Source organism: Anomaloglossus baeobatrachus, chromosome 1, assembly GCF_048569485.1.
Source record: "Anomaloglossus baeobatrachus isolate aAnoBae1 chromosome 1, aAnoBae1.hap1, whole genome shotgun sequence".
NCBI classification, from domain to species: domain Eukaryota; kingdom Metazoa; phylum Chordata; class Amphibia; order Anura; family Aromobatidae; genus Anomaloglossus; species Anomaloglossus baeobatrachus.
The window spans coordinates 759,152,880-759,174,076 of record NC_134353.1 but is presented as its reverse complement, the minus strand read 5'-3'; the positions used below and the strand labels follow the sequence as shown (position 1 = coordinate 759,174,076).

Genomic DNA, 21,197 nt, shown 5'->3' with positions numbered 1-21,197 from the left:
CATGTAGACCGATAGTCGCAGTAATCACTAATGGGAAACAATAAGATTGAGGATACACGTTCTCATAAAGCTAGCCAGTAGGTAGAAAACTGCATATGTAGCTAGAGTCTATATACTGAAAATGATACCAGTTAATTCCTAGATGCCAAATCTCATTAAATGTCTTATCAGAGAAGTAATCTATAATAATTAACTTTTATTTATATAGTGCCAACATATTCTGCAACACTAAGGGGTACTTTGCACGTTGCGACATCGCTACTGCGATATCGTCGAGGTCAAATCGAAAGTGACGCACATCCAGCGCTGGTAACTACTTCACAGCGTGTAAAGCCAAAGAGAGAAGATGAACGAGCGTGAAACAGTCAAAAATCGCTGATCTGTGTCACGTTCATTTTCATAATGTCGGTGCGTCCGCAGGTACGATGTTGTTTGTAAACCCGCAGGAGCGACAAACATCTCCTTACCTGCGCCCGCCGTCCACCGGCAATGCGGAAGGGAGAAGGTGGGCGGGATGTTTACATTACGCTCATCTCCGCTTCTATTGGCCGGCCGATTAGTGACGTCGCCGACCAGGTATGTGCATGTGAAGCTGCCGTAGCGATAATGTTTGCTAAGGCAGCTAACACAAGATAACGCATGTGCGACGGGGGCGGATATTAACGCGCTCAGCATCGCTATCATCGGCTAGCGATGTCGCAGCGTGCAAAGTACCCCTTACAGATACCAAGAGGAGTGAGGCCCGTGCTCACTAGCGTACAATTTATCGGCATAAAAAAAAATTATAAAGAGTTGTGTGCATCTGCGCCTCAACACATTATTATATATTGCTTATGTAGCACCATAAGTTTCCGTAGAGCTGCACAGCCATTGCCATCACTGTCCCCATTTGGGCTCACAATCTAAGGGTATGTGCGCACGTTGCTTTTTACCTGCTTTTTACCTGCTTTTTTGCTGCTTTTTCTTCTGCGCTGTTTAATGCCAAAATGGATGTGTTCTTCTATTCAAGCAAAGTCTATGGGAATTTGGGTTTCTTGTTCACACTATGTTGTTCAAAATGCTGCCTTTTTGTGGCAGAACTTTGGTCAAAAACTCAGCTTTGCAGTGCAAAACCCAAATGGCAAAAACAATTGACATGTTGCTTCTTTGAAAAGCTGAGTTTTTGACCAAAGTTCTGCCACAAAAAGGCAACATTTTGAACAACATAGTGTGAACAAGAAACCCAAATTCCCATAGACTTTGCTTGAATAGAAGAACACATCCATTTTGGCATTAAACAGCGCAGAAGAAAAAGCAGCAAAAAAGCAGGTAAAAAGCAACGTGCGCACATACCCTAAATTTGCACTTACCTTATGGATCCCCACCACTCCTCTTCTATCAGCGCTGCCCAAGTCCCTCGGCGATATGGCAACTTCGGGAGTGGTCTCATGCATATCCTTCTCTGAAAACGAAGTACTGAGACCTGCAGAAGACCCAGGCCACACTACAATAGGGGTTCAGGGATCGATAAGGAGAGTATGCTGTATTATTTTTTTTTTATAGGTTAGACCATGCTGGGTGACTTGCTCAAACAATTTTTCGGTATGGAGAACACCTTTTAGGGTACATGAAGGCAACATCTTTTTCATGCAGGTCCATAACCTGCCTAAAGAAGTGCTAAGTAAATGTTGAAATTACTGATGAGTGAGCACTACCATGCTCGGGTGCTGAGAACACGTAACCAGCAGTTGGATGCTCGGATGGGCGCGACTTTGAGCATCTGCGTGACTTCCATTATACTCGAGACATGAGTCGCATCCATCTGAGCGTCCAACTGCTGGTTACGTGTACCGAGCTCCCGAACATGGTAGTCCTCGCACATTACTAATTGAAATGAATGAACAGGGGCAGTGTGTTTACCATAAATACCTGATGTAGACAATTTCTGCTGATTCATTTCCTGTAAGTTAATGTTTATGCCATTTTGATTTTTTGTTATAAATATGATTTTTTTGTGATATTTGTTCCATAATGTATTATTAAAAGAAAGTAAAGATAAATTTTGTCTTTTTTTTATTTTATTTAGGCTGCCATAATACCACTGTGAGCATCAAAGGAACTGCCAATTGTTCTTATGTTCACACTTTACAGCAGGCCTCCACAATCTGACTGTTCAGCTGTTGTATGACTGCAGCGGTCAGGGCATGATGGGAGTTGTAGTTTTATAACCACTGGAGAGTTGGGGCTCGTGCGCACATTGTGTAATTGGATGCATTTACGCTACGTATTGCACTGCAGCGTAAATGCATGCGTCCTGCGTCCCCTGTACATTTTATGTAGATTGTGCATGATACGTGCGCACGATGCTTTTATGAACGCAGCGATTTGGGTGCTAGAATTTTGACCCAAATCCGTGCGTTTATAAAATGAGCATGTCAATTATTCCGTGTGCTATGGATGCAGCTCCCACTCTGTCTATGGTGGGGGCAGCAGCCATAGCGCATGAAATCGGCTTTTTCTACAAAAAACTGCATCCAGTAGGCTGGAAACACACCTTTGCGTGTAAAATCGGTCCGACTTGCTTGAAAAAAACTCGGCCGATTTTAGTTCATGTTAGGTCAGTGTGCAATGCAAGTGCAATGCTTTTTTTTAATTATTTAATGACTAGCAGAGCGTGTCTAATGCGTGTGTGATCCGTGTATAATCCTTTTTTTTTTTTCTCAGCAGCTGTCATCTGCCTTTCAGCTCTGCTACATGGCCGCTGACAGCAGACACAGACAGAGCCACGTAACAGAGCTGAATAGCCGCTGACAGCAGACACAGACAGAGCCGCGCTATCAGAATGAAGTCGGATGAACGTCACCCGACTTCATTGTCATCCCGCGGCTCTGTCTGTGTGGCATGGTCTGATTTTCGGTCACCGGTGAAGGTCTCTCCGGTGACCGCAAATCCCCTGAGAGCGCGGCTCACTGCGGTCAATCAGCGGTGCCGTCACTGAGGTTACCCGCGGCCACAGCAGAAGTCCTCCTGCTGAGATCTGTGGCCGCGGGTAACCTGAGTGATGTCATCGCTGATAACGCGACTCACTTCAGTCGCTGCGGGGAGCTCACAGAGAGCGGTCGTGGTCTGTGACCGCTCTCTTGTCAGCTTCCGATGTAGCAGACCTGACAGCGTCGAGAGACCTCTGTGGATTACGTCGGACATGGAAGGGTATTTGGGGTCTTGACTAAAGTGGTGAAAGAGGTTGTTTTTTTTTGTTATTTATTTCAAATAAAGGATTTTTGGGTGTATATCTTAATTTTCTTAATCTTACAGGTTAATCATGGAAGGTATCTCGGGGAGATGCCTGCCATGATTAATCTAGGACTCAGTGGCAGCTATGGGCTACTGCCATTAACTCCTTATTACCTCGATTGCCACCGCACCAGGGTAATTCAGGATAGCCGGGTACAGTCCCGGGACAGTCGCATCTAATGGATGCGGCTATTCCGGGCGCTGCTGGCTGATATTGTTAGGGTGGGGGGCTCCCCATAACGTGGGGCTCCCCATCCTGAGAATACCAACCTGCAGCCGTGTGGCTTTACCCTGGCTAATATTAAATTTGGGGGGAACCGCACGCCTTTTTTTTTTTTTAATTATTTATTTTTTTTACTGCATTATATAGACCCGCCCACCGGCAGCTGTGATTGGTTGCAGTAAGACAGCTGTGACTGATTGTGTGGGTGTGTCTGACTGCAACCAATCATAGGCGCCGGTGGGCGGGGAAAGTAGGGAATACGAGATTGAATAATGAGCGGCCGGCTTTTTCAAAAGAGTAGGAGCCGCCGAAGCAGTATGAACGCCGTGCAGCGCCGTGCCGGTGACCGGGGATCAGTGAGTATGAGAGAGGGGGGGAGAGGGATAGACCGACATGAACAGAGAGAGAAAGACCGACAGAGAGAGACAGATCGACAGAGAGAATAGAGACCGAGAGGGAGAGACGGACTGACATTAATCGCATGTTTCTTAAAACACTGGAAATGAGTGAGGTCTCACAATGTCGGTCAATCTCTATAATTGACTGACATTGTGAAACCTCACTCATTTCCAGTGTTTTGAGAAATATGCGATTAATGTATTTAGAAAAACGAATGTCACTAGGATGGTGTGAGTGCCGGTCCGTGTGACATGCTTTTTTTTCACGCTCCCATAGAGTTGCATTGGAGAGACTCGTGCGTGAAACTCTACAAATAGCAGCCTGCTGCGATTTTTTTTTTTTTTTCTCAGTCCGATTTGGACTGAGAAGAAAATAGCAGATGGGAGCTGCCTCATTGTTTAACATGTGTCCGAGTGCAATGCGAGAATTTCTCGTATTGTACTACTGCGAGAAAATCGCAAGTGAGAAGCCGGCCTAATGCAGTGATTTTGCAGCGATTTGACGCGCACATGTGCTGTCAAATTGCTGCAGAATATTCAACAGTCACGTGCGCATGAGCCCTTACAGGTTGGGGAGCATTGTTCTACAGATTTTGGAAAGCTTGTGAACTTACCCTTAAATAATACAGAAGGTTTTTTATTTTTTCAGGTGGACTTCAGTATCAAGTTTGGTCCTGATTGCTCAAGGAATCCACATAAAAAAGTGACCTGTTGCTTTTATTTTTTTGTTTGTGTCACAGTATTATGAAATCAATAGGCTGCATATTCAAGGAGAATTTTAAGTTGTTTTTTATGTGAATTTTGGAACAAAGTTGCTATGAAATCCATATTAAACACTGAGTGTAAACATTCCCTGAAGAAGTATTCCCATATGCCTACAGGCTAGACATTGGAGCTCAGATTTACCTTTTAGGCTGGACGAGCGTATGGCATCCAATGTGAGAGCATCGTATGTGATATGCGAATGACTCCCGGCTCAGGCTTTGCTGCGAGTGTGAGCGGAGTGTCATGCAACTGTACCCCGATCCTGCAATCAGGTAACAGATGCGAAGCTGAGGGCGGGTGCTGCGGAGGAGAGGGAGGGGTTAATCCCCCCATCTCCTCCATTGTCAGCCTGTGCGTATATCTCACTGCACTGGGAAAACATCCGAGTGCAGTCTGATGTATCTCTCGCACCCATAGACTTGAATGGGTGTGAGTGTTATGGCTCTCGCAGAAAATCGCAGCATGCTGCCGCTTTTCTCCCATCCAGAATCTGGATGCGAGAAAAGCTGACTAACTGCTCTCCCTCATTGACTAACATAGGTCCGAGTGCAATACGAGATTTTCTCGCATTGCACTCGTCCGATTTTCACGCTCGTGTGAGCGTGTCCTTAACATTAAGATCCCATGATGAGTTTTTGGTCACTTTTTGCAGTATTTTACAGTTCCAGCAAAGTGGATGGGATTATAGAAAGCTAATGCCCACTGTGCTTGTTTTTTTTACTCAGTGTAAACTGACCTGCAGTGCATTTCAGATATGCAACAGGACATTTTTTCGCGAGTACGCTCAATTTTATGTGCGTATTTTCCTCATATACTTTCATTAGAAAATCTGCAGGTAAAAAAAAAAAAAGCATGTAATCCACACATGACTATCAAATTTTTTTTTTGTAATAGCCAGAAACCTGGAAGTATCAAAAACAAACCAGTTTTAAATAAACATGACACACCAAGAGACAAAAATCCCATAAACATAAAAAAATGCACTTAAAAACGTAGTTAATAATGTAACCTAATTTACCTAATACAGGTTGTAATGCTGCAGAAAATCTGCACTATTAGAAATTTCCCAATAGCTCATCGTTGAGACGTAATGCAGTTTTTACCTACACCGATCATCGGTAAATACAGTGCAGACAAAAACAGCTTTAATTTACGCAAATATTACCCAGTGCGAGAGCACACCTTTAAGGGTTTAAAAAAACAAACGTGTTTCAAATAAAAATAGATAAAATGTGCTAATAAATTTGTATTAAAGGGAACCTCTCAGGTGCAATATGCACCCAGAACCATGAGCAGTTTTAGGTGAAATATTGCTAGTCCCTGACTAATGGTCCCTGTATCTAGTAGAATAGATAAAGAGATCTTTAGAAAAAGCATTTCTAAAGATTCTTTATAATATGCTAATGAGGCCAGGGACTAATCGTGATGGCAGTACTTACCCCGACTAGTCCGTCCTCATCATGTTAGTACACCCACATCGGCGTGCTAACATGCTATTCAATGCAGCATCACCAGCGGTGATACGCGTACCTGTGTCCACGGTGAACGCTGAGCTGAATGTCCCACACTTCTGGTCATGGATTCCCCCCCCGCAGTGGTATACGCCGGTCATTTACCGGGTCTGTGAGAAGTATACAAGGCACTCCCAAGATGATTTGAAGAAAAATTTATTCATGTGCGTAACAAACGTTTTCGGTCCTATGTGGACCTTCCTCAGTAGCACATGTGTGAGGGAACACGCTGTGTGGGCTGTCAGACGCGGAATCCACCGTTGTATTGGGGGCTGCCATGGCATGGCATGAATAAATTTTTCTTCAAATCATCTTGGGAGTGCCTTGTATACTTCTCACTGTTTGGCTTTGGAACCTGAAGTGCACCCCAATATCTCCGATGCATATATAGGAAGTGCCATTCTCTTCTTGCTATTTACCGGGTCTGTGTCCTGCTAGAGTTTTCCCTGCAGTTGTATATGCCGGTACAGCGTGCCGGGTCTCTGTCCTGTGGGGGTCGGTTCCCCTGCGGTTGTATACGCCGGTTTCGGGCCAGGTCTGTGTGCTGCTCAGGTACCATCTGCAGTTCTATACGCTGGCCTCTGGGTCTGTGTCCTGTCAGGGCCGTCACGCTGCCAGTGGTACACACCGGATTACAGTCTGTCCCGGTCTGTGTCCTGCCAGCTGGCACAGCTGAGGTGGTTCACACCGGTCACTTACCTAGACATCAGGCCGGGATTCGCTGGCATCACAGAGGAGGATGCTCTGTGCTCTGTCGGTGCTGTTCCGGGCCGGTCAGGAGGTGACGTCAGGCCGGAAGGGATCTATTCGCATTCGGGGGCTCTGGCAATATGGCGCTGCCCATCGCTGCTTCCATAAAGCCCTCCTGGAAATATCTCTTCTCTGCTTCTGCCGTGGAGTTACTTACCATGGATGATCGGGAGCTTTCACAGCAGCAGCCGCCGCCATCCAGACGGAGTGAGGGTAGAGGAAGCCACTCTAGTAGTGCCCGGCGGTCGAAAGATTCCCGCATTAGTCCTCCACCTGCCTCTCACAAGAAACCGGTACAGCCTTGGTCTCAGGACAAAAAACTATGTCGGGTCTGTATACAGAAAATGATAGCCGAGGAGGCCCCGGATTTAAATAGCAATCTTCGGGAGGTCATCAGGGCAGAGATCAAAGACGCTTTAGGTGGGTTACCTCAGCCCAGTACTAGCAAATCTCCCAGAAAGGTGAAAGTTCGGACAAGGGAATCCAGTGAGTCGTCATCTTCCGATTCCCAGTTTAATGCCTCGTCTTCCTCGGATGATGACCTGGAGGGCAAACCCTGTTTTCCGACTATGGATATTAACCGACTGGGGAAGACAGTCCGTACCACAATGGGGTTGGTGGATGATAAGGGCCTGGAATCCTTCGAAGACCTAATGTTCAATGGGTTGGAGCAAAAGCAAAAACGCTCCTTCCCTGTCCATTCTAAAGTTAAACAGTTGGTACTGGAGCAGTGGGAGAAGCCAGATAAAAAACTCCTTTATCTCCTCTTCCTTTCAGACCCGGTATCCATCTCAGGAGCAGGACTCTACTCTTTGGGACCATTGCCCCAAAATTGACGTGACAGTCTCTAAGACAGCCAGAAAATCTGCTCTGCCGTTTGAAGACATAGGCACTTTGAGAGACGCCCTGGATAGAAAAGCTGATACTTATCTTACAGTGCCTTGTAAAAGTATTCGGCCTCCTTGAATTTTTCAACCTTTTCCCACATTTCAGGCTTCAAACATAAAGATAAAAATTTTAATGTTATGGTGAAGAATCAACAACAAGTGGGACCCAATTCTGAAGTTGAACGAAATGTATTTCTTATTTTAAACTTTTATAAAAAAAATAATATACTGAAAATTGGGGCGTACAATATTATTCGGCCCCTTTAAATTAATACTTTGTAGCACCACCTTTTGCTGCGATTACAGCTGCAAGTCGCTTGGGGTATGTGTCTATCAGTTTTGCCCATCGACAGACTGAAATTCTTGCAAATTCTTCATTTGCAAACAGCTCGAGCTGAGTGAGGTTGGATGGAGAGCGTTTGTGAACAGCAGTTTTCAGCTCTTTCCACAGATTCTCGATTGGATTCAGGTCTGGACTTTGACTTGGCCATTCTAACACATGGATACGTTTATTTGTGAACCATTCCATTGTAGATTTTGCTTTATGTTTTGGATCATTGTCTTGTTGAAAGACAAATCTCCATCCCAGTCTCAGGTCTTTTGCAGACTCCAACAGGTTTTCTTCAAGAATGGTCCTGTATTTGGCTCCATCCATCTTCCCATCAATTTTAATCATCTTCCCTGTCCCTGCTGAAGCAAAGCTGGCCCAAACCATGATGCTGCCACCACCATGTTTGACAGTGGGGATGGTGTGTTCAGGGTGATGAGCTGTGTTGCTTTTACGCCAAACATATAATTTGGCATTGTGCCCAAATAGTTCGATTTTGGTTTCATTTGACCAGAGCACCTTCTTCAACATGTTTGGTGTGTCTCCCAGGTGGCTTGTGGCAAACTTTAAACAACATTTTTTATGGATATCTTTGAGAAATGGCTTTCTTCTTGCCACTCTTCCATAAAGGCCAGATTTGTGTAGTGTACGACAAGATTGTTGTCCTATGGACAGACTCTCCCACCTCAGCTGTAGATCTCTGCAGTTCATTCAGAGTGATCATGGGCCTCTTTGCTGCATCTCTGATCAGTCTTTTCCTTGTTTGAGATTACATTTTTGAGGGACGGCCGGGTCTTGGTAGATTTGCAGTAGTATGATACTCCTTCCACTTCAATATGATCGCTTGCACAGTGCTTCTTGGGATGTTTAAAGTTTTGTTTAACACTTGGAAAAACGATTACACCCTAACAGTAAAAAGGTGCCCCCATTCCTCGGCGGCTTTCCCTCCTATGATATCCCTAAGCTCCCTTGTAGTAGGGTAATCTAAGGGGTTATACCATCAAATATTGAGGAAAAATAGAGGATAAACGATTTGCACTTATCTGAGATAAATTCGGGGCAAAAAAATCCCTTTAGCACTTATTTCTCCCTTGAGGTGAAGGTGTCCCGGCTTTCATGGTCCTCAACCCAATAACATAAAATCACAAGGTCTCTAGGAGGGAAAGCCGCCGAGGAATGGGGGCACCTTTTTACTGTTAGGGTGCGTGTAACCTTGGTTATATCTCCATTGGCAGGTAGAGGAAAGAGAGAACCAGGGTTATTTAGAGATTTGTCCCATTCGCATTTCTATGAAGGTGACTTAAGACTGGAACAACTGTTTTGTTCCGTAGGTGAATATTATTGGGGCTGTATCATGGTCCTGGGATGTTTTTGTGTGTGTCACATTTTCACAGGTGGAATTTTGAACTGTTTTAATATATTTCAATAAAAATTGTTTTTAGATATATTAATTGAGGTAGCTTCTGGGTGTTACATAATTGATATACTACCTGTTAATCGTTTTTCCAAGTGTTAAACAAAACTTTAAACATCCCAAGAAGCACTGTGCAAGCTTTAAACTTCTCCACAACAGTATCACGGGCCTGCCTGTTGGGTTCCTCGGTCTTCATGCTGCTCTCTGTGCTTTAAACAGAACACTGAGTCTATCACAAAGCAGGTACATTTATACGGAGACTAGATTACACACAGGTGGATTATATTTATTATCATCATCAGTTATTTAGGACAACATTGGATCATTCAGAGATCCTCAATGAACTTCTGGAGTGAGTCTGCTGCACTGAAAGTAAAGGGTCTGAATAATAAACTGAAATTTGGGGCGTGCATTATTACTTTTTATAAAAGTTTAAAATAAGCAATAAATTTCGTTCAACTTCACAATTGTGTTCCATTTGTTGATTCTTCACCATAACATTAAAATTTTTATCTTTATGTTTGAAGGATGAAATGTGGGAAAAGGTTGAAAAATTCAAGGTGGCCGAATACTTTTGCACTGTAAGTCAACATGGAAGACCTCAGCAGGAGCGCCTCAACCCTCGGTGGCAGGAACATGTGTTGCCCGGTCTTTAATGGTCTGGATGCAGCAGCTTGAGGACCATTTAAAGGCTGACGTTCCTCGTGAGCAATTGTTGAACACCTTCTCCCAGGTTAAGGTTGCTGCCGCCTTTCTGGCTGATGCTTCAGCAGACACTCTATGCCTTTCAGCAAAGGCTGCAGCTTTGTCGAACTTGGCTAGGAGGGCCACTATGGTTAAAATGCTGGTGCAGGGACTCACAGTCGAAGTCCAGTTTGTGTGCCGTGCCACGTGGAGGGGATTTCCTTCGGTAAGCCTCTGGATGATATCCTTGAAAAGGCTGGAGACAAGAAGAAAGGCTTTCCCACTTTTTCTTCTGCTTCCTTTAGATCCAGCTCCTTCAGAAAGAAGAGGTACCCAAAGAGGAAGACTATGAAATCACAGGAGAGGTGGCCAGAGAGTAAGAGGCGGCGGTCAGGGTTCATGTTTGGCCCTTCCCAGGGAGGTAAGAATTCTACCCAGTAATCCCACTCTTCAGGTGGGAGGTAGACTTTCCTCATTTTTTTCCCGCCTGGAGTGCCATTTCCTCCAGCTCCTGGATTCTTGAGATTGTGAGATCTGGTCTCAAGCTACAATTTTTATCAGCCCCTAGAGGGCCATTAATTGTAACATCGCTTGGTAGGTCACAGGAGAAACAAATAGCCTGCAGCGGGAAGTACAAGACCTCATACTCAAGTCAGTTCTGGTCGAAGTTCCCAAAAGAGGAGAGGGACGAGGATTTTATTCCCCACTGTTTTTGTTACGCAAGCCGAATGGGTCATTCAGGACAATAATCAACTTAAAGGGAACCAAACATCAGGATTTTCGTGTATAAAGTAAAGCCAGTGCAGTACTGGCACTATCAGGCACAGGATGGACATACCATTAGTGGGCAGCTCGGATGTTTAGGCTGTGAAATCCAAGTTTATAAAGTTTGAAAATTCATCCACTTTTTGATTGACGTGTGCACCTCTGCTGATAATATCTGGGCGGGTTAAGCACATGTTTCCTGCCCCCCCCCCCCGCCGCCTGTTCCTCCCTCTCACTGGCTGAATGTAAATTTCTCTATTCAGAAACACGGCGTTGGAGTTGGCGCCTGCGCATAGCGCTTATCTCCGGCGCCGTGTTTCTGAAGCCGCAGTACCTACTACTGTGCATGAGAGGGCGGCGCATGCGCCCTCGCTTCTTCAGATCTTGCTGTGACCGCGGGAGCGCGCGTGGTCACAACAGGACTAGAGAACAGCTAATCTTACCCCGATTAGCTGCAGCTACGATATCGTCTGCTGCAGCTAATCAGTAAGATCAGCTGTTCTCCAGTCATGTTGTGACCGCGCGCGCTTCTGCAGTCACCATTCTCTCCATTGGTGACTGCAGACCCGGAATATAATAGTGGGCATCCCTTGGGCACTCCCAGTTTCGGATACAATTACCACCGATGCCAGCACTCTCGGCTGGGGGGCTCACCTACAGGGCCAGATAACTCAAGGTCAATGGAATCCCTTAGAAGGCCAGAGTTCATCCAATTTCAGGGAGCTTTGCACCATAGGGAAAGCTCTTCACGCCTTTTTCCCTCTACTAGCGGGTCGCCACATACGTATTCTGTCAGACAACAGGGTCGCGGTGTCCTACATAAATCACAAGGGAGGTACACGGTCATCAGCTCTCGTGGAGCTCACCCGTCACATTTTTGCCTTGGCTCAGGTCCACCTGTCGTCACTTACAGCCCTACACATCAGGGGGGTGGACAACAAAGCGGCCAATTTCTTAAGTCGCCGTTCCGTTCGTCAGGGGGAATGGTGCCTTCAACTGGGCATCTTCAGGGACATTGTACGCCTTTGGGGATCTCCAGTTCTAGATCTGTTTGCCACCAGGTCTAACCGGAAGTAACCAGGTTTTTCTCTCTGAATCCCGACAGACCTTGGGCAGTAGATGCCTTTCAGATCCCTTGGTCCTCAGGTCTCCTCTATGCCTTTCCTTCCCTGATCTTAGTTCCAGTGGTGCTGAGGAAGATCAGAGACGAGGGGGCTCATGTCATCCTAATCGCCTCCTTCTGGCCCAGGAGGCCTTGGTTCTACTGGCTCAAGAGGCTGTCAGTGTCAGCTCTGTGGGTTATCCCGGAGAGGCTGGATCTTCTCTCCCATCGCCCTCTGCTCCATCTCCAGGTTCCAGCCTCCATCTGACGGCCTGGAGATTGAAAGGCGATTGTTAGAAAGTAGGGGGTTTTCCCTCAAACCTTGTTTACACTCTCGTACGTAGTAGGAAGCCCTCTACCACTAGGATTTCCGCCAGGGTGTGGAGGAAGTTTCTCTCCTCTACCGGTAGTTCCCTGGAGGGTGGCCCATGTCCTTACAATTCTGGAGTTTCTTCATGGTCGTTTGGAGTTGGGATTGTCGGTCAGCACCTTTAAAGGTGCAAGTGTCAGCTTAGGGGCCCTGTACAATTACAATTTGGCAGGGAATAGATGGATTAAACGATTCATTTCTTCCTGTCACAGGCAGACCCTGGTTCCCTGTTTAGCTTTCCCTATTTGGGATCTTAATTTGGTGTTGAATGCAATTACGTGGGCCCCCTTTGAACCTATTTCCCACTCCTCCGTTCGTTCCCTCACACTCAAAGTGGCTCTTCTGATTGCGCTGACCTCAGACCGTAGGGTTAGTGACTTTCAGGCCCTCTCGATTAGCCCTCCATATACACAGATTAGGGATGATAGGGTTATCCTGCGTACTGACCCAGCATTTTTACCTAAGGTGGCGGGAAACTTCCACCGTTCACAGGAGATCATCCTTCCTTCCTTCTGTCCCTTTCCACAGAACCCGGGGATGAGAAGTTTCATTCCCTAGATGTTAGAAGGGCTCTTCTTCATTATCCGGAAGTCACAGCACCATGGACGAGAAGTCAGGCACTCTGTTTGTTTTCAAGGGTCAAGGAAGTGCTGTTCGGTCTCAAAGGGGTCTATTGCTCGATGGGTCAAAGAGGCTAATAAGGAGGCATATGTTACTCAGGCTAGTCTAGTACCTCAGGGAGTTACACCAAACTTTACAAGGTCTGTCTCGACCTCCTGGGCGGAAAGTGCAAGATGTGTCTCTGGATCACATTTGCAGAGCAGCCACTTGGTCTTCTTTGACCACCTTTTTAGGCACTACAGGCTAGATCATTCAGCCACATCTGAGATGACTTTCAGTAGAAGGGTTCTACAGGCTGTGGTCCCTCCCTAATGGTGCTATCTTGCGAATCTCTCTGGTGTCGCTGTCGTGGCGACGGGAAAAATCAGGATTACTTACCGGTAATGTTTTTTCCAAAGCCACGACAGCGCCACTGCTTCCCACCTTTTTTTTTCTTTTCACTCACGTTTTTACCTGTTCATTGGTGTTGGATTAACCTTTGTATTTTTTGGTACTCCTCTCTGTGGTCTGTAACCTAACTGATGCAGTAGAGAGGTGCTGCCCTTTTATTTTAGTGGGTTTCCTGTCCAAATCCTGACCTATCTCTCTGGTGGCGCTGTCGTGGCTCTGGAAAAAAACATTACCGGTAAGTAATCCTTTTTCTAAAGATCTGTTTATTTATGCTAGTGTGTACAGGGATGATTAGGCAGGGATTAGCAATATGTACCCAGAATTAGGGGTGGGAGCTGTATTGTCTCAAGGTCTCTTCCTCGATAAACTGCGTCCATGCGCCTTTTCTAAGAAATTATTTTCGGCTGAATGTAATTATGATATTGGTAACGGAATTACTGGCGATCAAATTAGCATTTGAGGAGTGGCAACACTTTCTTTTGGGAGCTATTCATCCTGTTACAGTAATTATTGACCAGTAAAAGCTTCTTTACCTTGAGTCGCCTAACTGTCTTACACTGAGACAAGCTCAGTGGTCATTTTTTTTTTCAATAGGTTTAATTTTTTTTGGTACTTTTCACCCTGGTTCTAAAAACATTAAAGCCGATTCTTTGTCCAGAAGTTTTCCTGGTGGGGAACCCTGTGAGGAACCGCTCCCCATTCTTCAGAAGGGAGTGGTGATGTCAGCACTCAGTACTGATGTGGAGTCTGAGATTGATAAGATTCTGGGAGAGCATCATGATTCTGTCCTGGCTAATACCCTGGGGTTAAATTACTCTGGATCTCATATTGTGTCGTTTTTGGTGGCCTAGAATCCAGAGGAATGTGATGTCCAATGTGTCTGCATGTGCTACCTGTGTGCGCTCAAAGGCATCTCTCGTCCTTTGGGATGTTTGCATCCTTTGTCTGTTCCTAGTCAGCCTTAGATACAGTTAGGTCCAGAAATATTTGGACAGTGACACAATTTTCGCGAGTTGGACTCTGCATGCCACCACATTGGATTTGAAATGAAACCTCTACAACAGAATTCAAGTGCAGATTGTAACGTTTAATTTGAAGGTTTGAACAAAAATATCTGATAGAAATTGTAGGAATTGTACACATTTCTTTACAAACACTCCACATTTTAGGAGGTCAAAAGTAATTGGACAAATAAACCAAACACAAACAAAATATTTTTATTTTCAATATTTTGTTCGAATCCTTTGGAGGCAATCACTGCCTTAAGTCTGGAACCCATGGACATCACCGAACGCTGGGTTTCCTCCTTCTTAATGCTTTGCCAGGCCTTTACAGCCGCAGCCTTCAGGTCTTGCTTGTTTGTGGGTCTTTCCGTCTTAAGTCTGGATTTGAGCAAGTGAAATGCATGCTCAATTGGGTTAAGATCTGGTGATTGACTTGGCCATTGCAGAATGTTCCACTTTTTTGCACTCATGAACTCCTGGGTAGCTTTGGCTGTATGCTTGGGGCCATTGTCCATCTGTACTATGAAGCGCCGTCCGATCAACTTTGCGGCATTTGGCTGAATCTGGGCTGAAAGTATATCCCGGTACACTTCAGAATTCATCCGGCTACTCTTGTCTGCTGTTATGTCATCAATAAACACAAGTGACCCAGTACCATTGAAAGCCATGCATGCCCATGCCATCACGTTGCCTCCACCATGTTTTACAGAGGATGTGGTGTGCCTTGGATCATATGCCGTTCCCTTTCTTCTCCAAACTTTTTTCTTCCCATCATTCTGGTACAGGTTGATCTTTGTCTCATCTATCCATAGAATACTTTTCCAGAACTGAGCTGGCTTCATGAGGTGTTTTTCAGCAAATTTAACTCTGGCCTGTCTATTTTTGGAATTGATGAATGGTTTGCATCTAGATGTGAACCCTTTGTATTTACTTTCATGGAGTCTTCTCTTTACTGTTGACTTAGAGACAGATACACCTACTTAACTGAGAGTGTTCTGGACTTCAGTTGATGTTGTGAACGGGTTCTTCTTCACCAAAGAAAGTATGCGGCGATCATCCACCACTGTTGTCATCCGTGGACGCCCAGGCCTTTTTGAGTTCCCAAGCTCACCAGTCAATTCCTTTTTTCTCAGAATGTACCCGACTGTTGATTTTGCTACTCCAAGCATGTCTGCTATCTCTTTGATGGATTTTTTCTTTTTTTTCAGCCTCAGTATGTTCTGCTTCACCTCAATTGAGAGTTCCTTAGACCGCATGTTGTCTGGTCACAGCAACAGCTTCCAAATGCAAAACCACACACCTGTAATCAACCCCAGACCTTTTAACTACTTCATTGATTACAGGTTAACGAGGGAGACGCCTTCAGAGTTAATTGCAGCCCTTAGAGTCCCTTGTCCAATTACTTTTGGTCCCTTGAAAAAGAGGAGGCTATGCATTACAGAGCTATGATTCCTAAACCCTTTCTCCGATTTGGATGTGAAAACTCTCATATTGCAGCTGGGAGTGTGCACTTTCAGCCCATATTATATATATAATTGTATTTCTGAACATGTTTTTGTAAACAGCTAAAATAACAAAACTTGTGTCTCTGTCCAAATATTTCTGGACCTAACTGTATACATTTCCATGGACTTTCTTATGAATTTACCTTCCTCTGCTGGTAATACAGTCATTTTGGTGGTGGTGGATAGGTTTTCCAAGATGACACATTTTATCGCTTTACCATCGTTACCTAATGCCAAGAATTTAGCCCAGGTGTTTGTACTTGAGATTGTCAAACTCCATGGAGTCCCCTCTAAATTGTCTCTGATAGAGGAACTCTGTTAATTACCAACTTTTGGAGAGCTTTCTGCTTTCAGTTAGGCTCCTTTCACACATCAGTTTTTGTCATCAGTCACATTCCGTCAAATTTTGAAAAAAAACGGATCCAGCAACTGATGCCACTGGATCCGTTTTTTTCTCATTGACTTGTATTAGTGACGGATTTCGATGGATGGCTTCATGTTTCATCTGGCGTTCGACGGATCTGTCCAAAAATGTTTGTCCGTCGGACGGAGACGACGTCTACTGTAACGTTTTTTTGTGTACGTTGAAAAAATGGACAGCGACGGATCCGTCACCATCTGTCCTTTAGTAGTATGGAGCCCTACGGGCGCAGGAACCATAGTCATCCGTCAAATGACGGAATCCGGAGACGGATTCAGTTTTTTTTAACTGAGCATGCGCCAATTATTATTTAGCCCCCAACTAGTCGGATCCGTCGAAAAATTGATCCGTCGCATCAGTTTAGCCACAATCTGCAAACGATCCGTCGAGAAAACAGATTGTGACTGATGGCAAAAAACTGATATATGAAAGGGGCCTTAGTTTAATTCCTATCTCATTCGTCAGCATTCCACCCTCAGTCTAATGTGCAAACAGAACACATGACTCAGCATTTGGAGCAATATTTAAGTTTTTTTTCTGATAATCAGGAAGAGTGGTCCTCTTTCCTTCTGATTGCCGAATTTGCCATCAATAATCGCTGCCATTAATCTTCTGGTGTATCTCATTTTGTGTCTATGGTCGGCATCCCAAATCCTTTACTTTTCAGGAGGGGCTCTCACCAGGGGTACCTGGGGAGGACCAATTGGTCTCAGCATTATCTACTACATGGGACAGGGTGTAGCAGCATTTACGTGACATGGGTTCTAAGTATAAACGTGCGGCTGACTAAACATCTGCCTGATCTGGACCTGTGTTTGAGGGATCTGGTGTGGTTATCTACAAGAAACATTAAGCTTAAGATACCTTCACTGACGTTGATCCATACAAAATCACAGCAGCATTAATCGGGTTGCTTTCCGCCTGGCATTATCGGCATCTTACGAGATTCATAAGGTTTTCCATAGATCTCTGTTAAAGAAATATGTTCCCCGCCTACGATCTTAGTTGATGGGTCATTAGAATTTCAGTTGTCCAAGATTGATGATTCTCATGTTGTTCACCATTCATTACAGTACTTGGTTCATTGGTGAGGTTATGGTCCTGAGGAGAAGACTTGGGTAACAGCCTCAGATAGCAATGCTGAGCGCCTGGTTAGGACATTCCATCGTCTCCATCTTGAGTAACCTGATCCTTAAGTTCCAGAGGCCACTGAGTTTTGCACAAACTTCGGCGACTATCATGGCATCACTATCATCTGTTCAGATTTTACCTCAGAATTGAAAATTTTGATAATGACTGATCAATTCTGGCAGAGAAGGAGGCAAATTTGTCTGATAACATATATTACAAAGTTGCTCATGTGTACTATTGATTTATGAAATAAAAATTAAAATGACGGTTACGCTTTAAGGCCCAGATAGACATTAGACTAAAGTCTATAGTGGCTGATCTGCCAACAGCCTAATGTGTATGGGGGCCTCCCAAGTCTCCACCAACGCATTGTCATAGAAGAGCAACACAGAACATTGGAATTTCAATGGCTGATCTTTTTCTTTTTCCTCGAGATGAGCCACTACTAGAGCAGTCTTTTAGTGGCTCTCTCGTAGAGAACACAGGAGCACTCAGCTGAGTGCTCCCGTTCATGGAGATGTTAGAAGAGTGCCTGCCAAATGATCTAATGTGTTTGGAGACATTTAATCTGATGAGGTTAGTGCACATACTGTGATGGATCTGCATCAGAATGGTTGTATAAACCGGATGAGCATTAGGGAAATAAACTTTCAAAATGGATTTTCTGTCCAGCTTCATCAGGTCTGAACTATGTATTTAAGAAGATATGTGGTGTAAGTTGTGAAATCTAGGGACAGATCCACTGCAATATGCATATTTGTCAGTTGTATTTGAAATATACATAGAGATATTTTTTTCAGGAACAGACTGCATAGGAAGACATGAGTCCTCTGCCGAGCTTGAATCTTTGGCCACTTTTACATGGCAATCTTTTGGTCAGTAACTGTTGAAGAGGTTGGCCACTAACATTGATGGCCTATCCTATCCGCCTCTTATTGATTTGAATGGGAAGCGGATGTGCAGTGACAAGCCATGGCCACTATCAGTTGAGCGCCTATATGTATAATGGTCAATGATTTGCTTATCTGTGGACCTTGGTCACTGTCTGTATCAAGGAACTTATCCTGCAGTGTTGACTATAGGTCCCTGTTTTGTCATATGAATACTGATGCAATTAGTATTAAAAAGCGTATTATTGTATTGTATATTGCCCCAATAAATAACTGCAAGAAAATAATCAGAGAAATGAGTGTTTGTGATAAGGAAATCCAAATAATCCTTTCTTTACTTTGTCACATTATTTTTCTCTTGTGCTGTTTTAACCATATAAATACTGAATTAATAATTGACAGTATAAGCAACTGAAACATGTATGAGAAAAGAAGAGATTGATTTTCGCATGTAATGGACTTCTTGTTTTATGTGTAACTGATAACTTACTCTGGGTATTTGCATTTGTTATGTAGATGTTTGAATCCACAGTCAGCAAATTCTAGACGATATGGCCCAAGCCTTTTAAATACTGTTTGATGTGAAATCAATGCACTTTTTATGATGACGATGATACTGGCTTACTTAGTGAAAAAAAAAGACTTATAAGTTATGTATTGCTACTACGTTACACTCCAAGGCGGGGGTCTCAAACTCAGAGTTAATGGGCCTCACATGAAAAAAATTGGAGTTGAAGGGCCACATTTCTTAACAGAGATGACGTTTTCAGTAATATTTTTTTTTCTATACAATTTCTTGATCACTTTTTATTCCATTTTTTTGGTGTGTCAGTATAATGAAAAAGCTACTTTTCTGTAGTGTCTATTTATATTATATAGGTTACTATTACTACACAGATCTTAAAGGGAATCTGTCACCATGTTTTTACCACCTAATCTGAGGGCAGCATAACATAATGGATATCAGAACATGGGGATGTGTGCAAGCTCTGATGATCCCTTATTTTCCATAAAGCAGTGCTTCTCAATTTAAGGCCGCTTTACATGCTGCAACATCGCAGCGATGTCGCTAGCGATCGCACCCGCCCCCATCATTTGTGCGTCAGGGGCAAATCGCTGCCCGTAGTGAACAATATCGCTGGTAAGCGTCACACGAACTTACCTTCCTAACGTCGTTTCTGTGGCTGGCGAACAACCTCATTTTTAAGGGGGAGGTTCGTGCGACGTCACACAGCGGCCCACCAATAGAAGCGGAGGGTGGAGAGCAGCCGCATTAACTACACGCTCACCTCGTTGCCGGAGGACGCAGGAACGCTGTTGTTCGTCGTTCCTGGGGTGTCACATGTAGCGATGTGTGCTGCCTCAGGAACGACGAACAACCTGCATCCAGAACGAGCAATGATATTTGAGAAATGAACAACGTGTCAACGATCAACAATTTGTGAGTATTTCTGATCGTTAGCGGACGCTCGTAGGTGTCACATGCAACGATGTCGCTAACGACGCCGGGTCTGCGTCACGAATTCCGTGACCCCAGCGATATCCCGTTAGCGATATTGTTGCGTGTATAGCGGCCTTTACTCTAGTATTTGGTGAGGTCCATGAGAGATGCTTTTTTTACATAAGTTGTTAAATATTGCACAGCCCTTTATATGTCATCAGTAATCTCTGATTTAATAGCATAGTTGACTACGTTTTGTCACACGGTGTTTTGCTTTAAACTTGCCGAGTGTCATGACGGCATCAGCTGCTGTTCAGACCACAGACTCTGAAACACCTCACTACACTTTCTCTGGTGCTTCTGAGTTGTACAGGCAGGCTCAGGCATTGACCAGTCGTGTGTGCATTAGTGATTGGAGTAGCAGGAGTTAATTTCTGCTAGCGTGCTGGTCACCTTTTGGATCACATGTTATAAGAGACCTATCACAGGTAGTCCCCATCTTTTTAAGATGGAGGAATTTGTATTTCGGTGCCATCTATAGCTTTCTGCTACACCGGTCCGTGTGCTGTTATTTCCCAGTCTGGTGATTTACTACATGTTGCTTGGCGTGCAGTGAAATTCCTCTTGTCGCCTCGTTATTTCCTCCTTGGTTTAGTTTTCCTCCTTATCACTTGTCTGATTACTCTGTGTGAGCCTGCTGTGTGATAGAGTTTTGGTTTCCCGTTTGTCTATCACTGTTGGTGTTTACATGCTCATGTCCTTACCCCCTCACCCGGGGTAGGGAGGGAGGGAGGGGATAATAGATCAGGGCTGGTCAAGAGCACTGGTAGGAAGGTGACCTAGACATCACCACCTTCAGATGTATCTCTGGGATCAGGGACAGCTAAGGCCAGTTTAGGAGCCCCGGTCCCCTGGTATCCCCTGACACCCAATTACACGTTTGCTTATTTTTTTTGTTACTCAGATTTCATGAGAAGAAAAACATGTAAATTGTGAGAAATTGTTAATTTTGATATGTTCTTTGATCCAAGTTATTACACCTTTGTGTTTCAGGTAAGGTATCAGTAGAAACTGTTTGAGAAGCCTTGCCTTGGAAGACCTGTTGTCTGAACAGGATCCCAACAACAAAGGTGTGTTCCCCAGACATCTACTGCCCAGATCAACTAAGTTCCCCCCTTTGTCCCTCTGCCCAGCCATTGAAATTTTTACTCGTCTCGTAGTTAATGACTTTAAAAAGATTCCAACCAAAAGAAGGTTTGACAATTTAACCCACAGAGACGTGCCCTTGAAGAACTACAGGGCTATAAGGAAATTGTAATTAAAG

The 21,197-nt window shown here is 44.4% G+C and overlaps 1 protein-coding gene across 1 annotated transcript in view; it reads right to left on the bottom strand.

Annotated features, from left to right (window-relative positions):
* The window catches only part of FBXW8 (F-box and WD repeat domain containing 8), a 202,099-nt gene extending 195,222 nt beyond the window's left edge, over positions 1 to 6,877 (bottom strand). Inside the window, 1 exon segment of the mRNA XM_075324830.1 lies at positions 6,870 to 6,877. Within this exon segment, the coding sequence (XP_075180945.1) occupies positions 6,870 to 6,877 (8 nt within the window).
* Positions 6,878 to 21,197: the final 14,320 nt, after the last annotated feature.